Source organism: Lactuca sativa, chromosome 6, assembly GCF_002870075.4.
Source record: "Lactuca sativa cultivar Salinas chromosome 6, Lsat_Salinas_v11, whole genome shotgun sequence".
In the NCBI taxonomy this organism is placed as follows: Eukaryota; Viridiplantae; Streptophyta; class Magnoliopsida; order Asterales; family Asteraceae; genus Lactuca; species Lactuca sativa.
The window spans coordinates 8174147-8180318 of record NC_056628.2 but is presented as its reverse complement, the minus strand read 5'-3'; the positions used below and the strand labels follow the sequence as shown (position 1 = coordinate 8180318).

Sequence of the window (6172 nt, the reverse complement as noted above, 5' to 3'; positions counted from 1 at the left end):
GATTTCATCTCTTCCATTCGTTTCTAAATTCTAATCATCATTAAGCAAATAATTAATATTTTTTTTATTCCACTTGTAGCTATATCCACACATACTTTTCAAATGATACAACCACCAAAAAAATTAGCATATTAATTAGTCTTTCAAAAAGTATCATTACTTACATAGTCAAATTTCAAGCCAAAAAACACATGCATTTCAAGATATTATTAAGAACACTAATATGCACTCAATAATCGTGTTTTATTGCGTGTAAGCGACAAAAGTTTATACATTGACATAATTCCTAATCTATTGTGTCAGCGAACTTGAAAAGAACAAAGAACTCATATACGATAATAAGCTAAACGCATTGAAAAATTAAGAACTTATGCTAAAAATAAACATAAAGAAATAAAAAAAAAGAAAGTACCTTACAAGAAAACAAGACAAGAACAAAAGTCTTTCCATGGGTTTTTGCTTTTGTTATTCTACTTCACTTATCTCCCCTTCACCACATAACCCAACATCCACAACCAACCCTTTCCTCTTCGACTCCAAAACCCTACAACAATTTCTCCTCGGAGACTGCAAAAAAATTAAACATTATATAAAAATCAAAAACATGTATCTAAAACACCATTGGCTTAGGATTTATTTCTTCTGTTTCTTTCTGGACTGAATAAACCGTCCGAATCTAACTAAATGACCATTGGATACATAAATACTTTGTTTTTTACTCTAGTAAATTACCATTTTACCCTTGTGTGTAAAATATGATAAATAACAAATGATTGTTTAGTGTTTAAATACATCAAGTCAGGGTTTTTGGCTTAACCCATTAAGTCATTCTGTTTGTTCAGATTAAGTAAAAAAGATACAGTCTTAATATTTTGTGTCCGTTTACGCCCAAGATTAAAAGTCTCGATTATCTAATTTTATACGATAATCTGTCGTTTTCGTTAATTTGGGCAAATTATAAAATAATTTGGACTTTTCTGTTCAAAAAATTAATCTTGGGATTAAACTGTAAACTGACCGTTTCCCAAAAAGAAACAACCCTTCCTTTACTGACACTTACCCTATCCCATAATTGCGGATCCGGTCTTTTATAAACAACAACTTTATCAAGAATCGAAGGATCCAACATCTTCCATTTGCAAGGAGGATGAGGGACACGATGACGCGTGTATTCACTCACGGTCTCATTCGTAGTCGAATTCAACCGCACTTTTGTCATATAAAACACAAACGGTTTCTGACACGGGTTTCTAGCAACCGGACGCGTATTGAATGCGTACGCGGTATAATCCGCTCTTCGATACCAATTCAAGAAAGTTCTAGAAGGCATTTCGACTTCACGTGGGGACATGATTCCTCTAAAAACTTGAATTGCAAATCCCCAAGAAACCGAAACTGTCCAACTTTTTGAGGTGTCATAACAAATGGATTGTTGGATAAGTCCAGCCGAATCCAGTTTCATTGGTAGCATTAGTCTTTTTAGAGCCTCGACACGTGTCACTTCAGGAAAGATTGGTTCGACTACATCAAGATGGTGTAACGAGACTATTGGTGTCACCGGGTGTGCAGCAAGTAGCCCAAATAAGTTTCCATACACGTCATACTGTAAATAAAAAGAAATTTAAAAAGAAAAAAAGAAAACCCATATCAGACATGCTTTTTAACTATAAGGGTGACCCATTCCTGTATTAAAGTAGCAAACTTTACACCAAAAAAATTGAGAAGTGAAAAGATAGGATACAATAAGGCTAATGAGAATAGTACATATCAATAATGTTGGATTTTGGAAGTTAGCATATGCACCAATTATTGCTCTGAAATTATAAATGGAAATTCAAGAAAAGTGAATGAAGGTTTTTTTTCACTACCACAAAATAATGTTGATAAGGACAAAAGAGTCAAATATTGTTGGACTACAAAGAATCCTACTAGTACTATGACTACTATCTACATCTACATCCCCTTACCTGTGTTGTAACTTGTAAGCTTAATATCACCACATCCACTATAAATGAAGAAAGCTTTTTGTCAAAGAAAAGAATAATGGGTGAATTTTGTGATTATAACACAATTTAATTCTGGTTTACAGAAATTGCAAAAAAAAAATGAGGAAGAATGTAGTGAAAGTGGTAGATTTTAGTACGATTTGTCGGTGTATACTTATGGGCATTGTCACATTGATATGGTTAAAATCCTAGCAAAAGACATATATCATAAAAGTGACATTTTTCCATTTTATGTCTAGTTTTTTTAACATAATAAATGGAGACATATATTTCTTTATTGTGTGTCCCACTAAATTTATAATGAATATAATAAGAATCCTATCATCATCTTCTAAACGAAGGCTGTAATGCTTAGATAAATAGATCCTGTTCTTTACTGGAGTTGTTAATAATGATAAAATGTTTTTTCTTATAGGCTTAACATCTAGAATGAGTTATAATGGTAATAAAACAAAGAATTTCTTCAGGATCAAGGTAAAAATGTAACTTTAACTTGGAAATTAGCAGAAAAGGGAGACGTTGCAATCATAAATACAAAATGTTTGCAATTTGGAAAGTAATAAACTAATAGACCACTTGCAGGTTGCAACAATCAAGAAAATTTTGTTCTTGACCACTTTAGGTGCAACCAAGCAAGCATTACTTACAAGTTACAACATCATTATGCAATTCAATACCATTCTGGAGATGGGTTTTACCCCATTGATGTGTTAGAGCAATCTTTGGAGATTATTAGATGAAAAGCACAACTAATTTTGCACAATGTACAACCCTGGAAAGAAATATCAACGAGAATCGAAGAGTTTTAGGTTTCACTAACCTGGTGAAAGCCGAGTTCTTTGGTGAGTGGCACACCGAGCTCAGCCATACACGCCTGCATCCGATCGTCGGAGCCGTACAGTCCGGGATACCTCTGAATACACCGATCTTGCATCTTCTCCAGAGCTTTAGCTAAGGGATAGCTGATAGCAAAACCGCCGCCGCCGTACGCCATACCGTAGCTGAAGTATATGTTCTGGAGATGACTTTCCGACAAGCTTCCGATGTAGTAATATTGATTGTGATCGTACTTGTTCAAAACCCTAACAAGATTATCAGTAATGAACACTGTGTCATCGTCCCCCATTACAAACCACCTTACATTATCCATCCCTAATCGTATCGTCTCCGAAATAATCCTGGATATCCGAATCGCCGACCGGTGACCCTGTTTGTTCTTATAAGCAAAATGCGCGGTATCGCCGGAAATTTTTAACGGCGGCAGACCATCATCAGGTTGGGTTTTGACTGGGTTGTCTAACCACACAATCCCCCTCATTTTCGCCTCTTTCTTCCACCACAACTTGATGTAATTCTTCCGTTTCTCCCAGAGCTTTGCCGACGCTGCAATGCCAAAAACAATGTGTTTGAGCTCCGTTTTCTCCGGTGCAACGATCGCCGGCGTAAGCGTAACGTTCTGTGACGAAGCACGAGAAGAAAATATCAAATCATGTTCGCCACAAGGCAAATTAGGGGTGTTGAGAAGCTTGAGAGTGTAAACAAGGTAAGTTGCACAGACGAAAGAGATAAGATACAGCATAAGCTTGGGTAACCCACTGCCGACCCGATTTGACAAAATGGGTGATGTATTGTTCGAAGCGTGGGTTCTCATCTGATCCCATATGATCTTCTCTGAATCTTTTTGAACCAGTTTCATATTAGGGCCAGATTCAGGGCACAGAAGCGACAGATCTACGAAATCAAACCTAAACCGACAAAACCCACAACAGCAAAATTAAGAAATTAGAGTGAAAAGTTGAGGAAAATGAATTGGGGTTTTAAAGAGTAAAGTTTCTTGGGAGAGCATGCAATGGTGCCAGCTTGCACACTCCCCTGAATCAAGCTGAAGATGATGACTACAATCGGTTGATACGTATATGTATATACGTATATATGAGAGTATATCGAAGTATGTGCCGCGGTGTGTGTACAGAACTAGAGAGATGAAGAGGGAGGGGCTGTAATTTGTAAATTAAGGGGGTTTCACTTTCACATGGTGAAGATACAGAAGAGAGGGGTGCTTTGATGTGAGAGGGTTTTGGTTTGCAACGGAAATCAGCACAGAAACAACTTATTTTATATTAGGAGTATTATTTTATAATAATAATTTATAACTTATATTATATTATATAATAATGCTATTATAAATAAAAGTATATAACAAAAAAAAAAAATTCCGTTTCTTTCCTATTTATTTACCTATTAAGTTATGGTATCCACTAATTATCTTTATTAATTATTTATTTTGATTTTAATATTTGTTTTGATTTAATGACTAAAAATAAAATAAAAGAATATCTGATTTCCCAATATAAAAACAATAAAAATATTGAGTTTTATTCGTTTAAATACAAATATCTATCTATTTGATTCTTAAGATGGAAAAAGTCTATTCATTTCATCTCTTTCAATCCAAATGCTTTATAATCATCATATCAATATTTTTTTCAGCTCTCACTTTCAAACGTCTCCCTAACATAATATATAAAATTTAATCTCTCTCAAATCATACATTTTGATACAGTTAATAATACATATGATACAAATAGAAAGAAAGGTATCAATGAGGGAGCAAGGGTTCATATTTCATAAAGTTGATTATCCCTTAACTTGTCTATTACTATTAAGGCTGTTGGGAATGGACAACATGTTATTATATATTATCACATTAGTTTATAACCCGTGTGAACCACGGTTATACAATTAATTAAACTTTTAAAATAAAAGTTAAAAATTATTAATAAACTATTTTAAATAAATTATTAATTAAGAGATTTTTTTTAGTTATATAAATTTTAATCATTGATTTAAATAAATATATGAAATTATATCACTTTATTATTTATATTAAATTTATTTTAATTTTTATTCTAATGTTATTAATCTAATGTAATTAGAGTGAGAAATTTAAAATTTGAAATTTGAAATGGATAATCAATAGGTTTATAAATGACATGCATTAATCAATCCCTATTCTAATAAATGAATACTTTTAATCTCCTTTTGTCGTGTCATTCTAATACAACCCCACATTAATATTATTCCATGTATCATGTAGATATATTAGGCAACTCATTTCAAAATTCAAATTTATATTTTCTAATTATATTTTAAATTTGAAGCTATAATAACTTTAAAATTTTCATATATATCTCTTAATTAATAATTTATTTAAAATAATTGATTAATAATTATAAAATTTTATTACAAAAGTTTAATTAATTTTATAACCTGTGGTTCACACAGGTTATACACTAGTAAATATAATATGGCGACACACTTTTGTTAGGGGACTAATAAGATGACACGTGTCAAAAGGAAAATAAAACTATTTTTTTATTAGATAGGGAGATCCAAAGTGTCTACCTCATCATCCTACTCATACTTTTGGTGTTATAACACACAAGGTGGAAATGGACAACACCAAATAATATGTAATAACATCTATCATTTTCTATTTAATTTTTTTTTTTTTTATGTTTGTAATTTCCATTTTTCTATTTTGTTTTATTTTTTTTAATTTATGTCATAATAATTTTTTTAAAAACATATAAATTAAATAACACATAATTAAAATAAATACTAATTAAAAACTACATTACAACGAAAAAAGTTAAATGTTGCCACCTATCAAATCGTTTAAGATGTATTCCAGTGGCGGATTCATTAAATAAAAAGGGTGTTCAAACTCAATCCCAACATTGTCCGATGTGCGGTAATGAACGGGAAACGACAACTCATCTTCTTCTTAACTGTGAATTTGCTCAGGAGGTTCACATATGGATCTTTAAATGGTGTGGTTTTCAACCTAGAAGATTTAACAGCATGTTGGACTTTCTCGATTCGATGGCTTCCGGAGGAAATAGGTGTAAAAGAAGGTTGATTGGTAGTATGATCCTATACTGTACCATCTGGTCTATCTGGTTAGCCAGAAATGATAGGGTGTTCAAAAACTCTTTTACTGCCCCTACGAACGTGACAGATACCATTATCTCCACATCCTATAATTGGTATAAGTACAGGAGCTCTTCGGATTATGGCAGTTGGGCGGAATGGTATTGTTCAGCTTTTGAACATTTCTTGTAATTTGCTTGTTTTTTTTGTTTTTTCCTTCCTGTTTCTAAAAC

The 6172-nt window shown here is 32.6% G+C and overlaps 1 protein-coding gene across 1 annotated transcript; it reads right to left on the bottom strand.

Annotated features, from left to right (window-relative positions):
- Nucleotides 1-224: 224 nt before the first annotated feature.
- LOC111921863 (uncharacterized) lies at nucleotides 225-4103 on the bottom strand. Its single transcript, XM_023917436.3, has 3 exons — nucleotides 2827-4103; nucleotides 1061-1603; nucleotides 225-567 (listed from the first exon to the last, which is right to left on the bottom strand). The coding sequence occupies exons 1-3, from the start codon at nucleotides 3700-3702 to the stop codon at nucleotides 466-468; spliced, it is 1521 nt and encodes a 506-aa protein (XP_023773204.1). The 5' UTR covers nucleotides 3703-4103; the 3' UTR covers nucleotides 225-465.
- Between the last annotated feature and the right edge of the window lie 2069 nt (nucleotides 4104-6172).

Bases quoted from the DNA above. Each gene is read 5' to 3' on its own strand.
- LOC111921863 (XM_023917436.3), bottom strand. From the start codon at position 3,702: ATGAAACTGGTTCAAAAAGATTCAGAGAAGATCATATGGGATCAGATG. The intron at 1,604-2,826 runs GTTAGTGAAACC...TTTTATTTACAG, and splicing joins AAGAACTCGGCTTTCACCAG to TATGACGTGTATGGAAACTT. The intron at 568-1,060 runs GTAAGTGTCAGT...ATTTTTTTGCAG, and splicing joins ATCCGCAATTATGGGATAGG to TCTCCGAGGAGAAATTGTTG.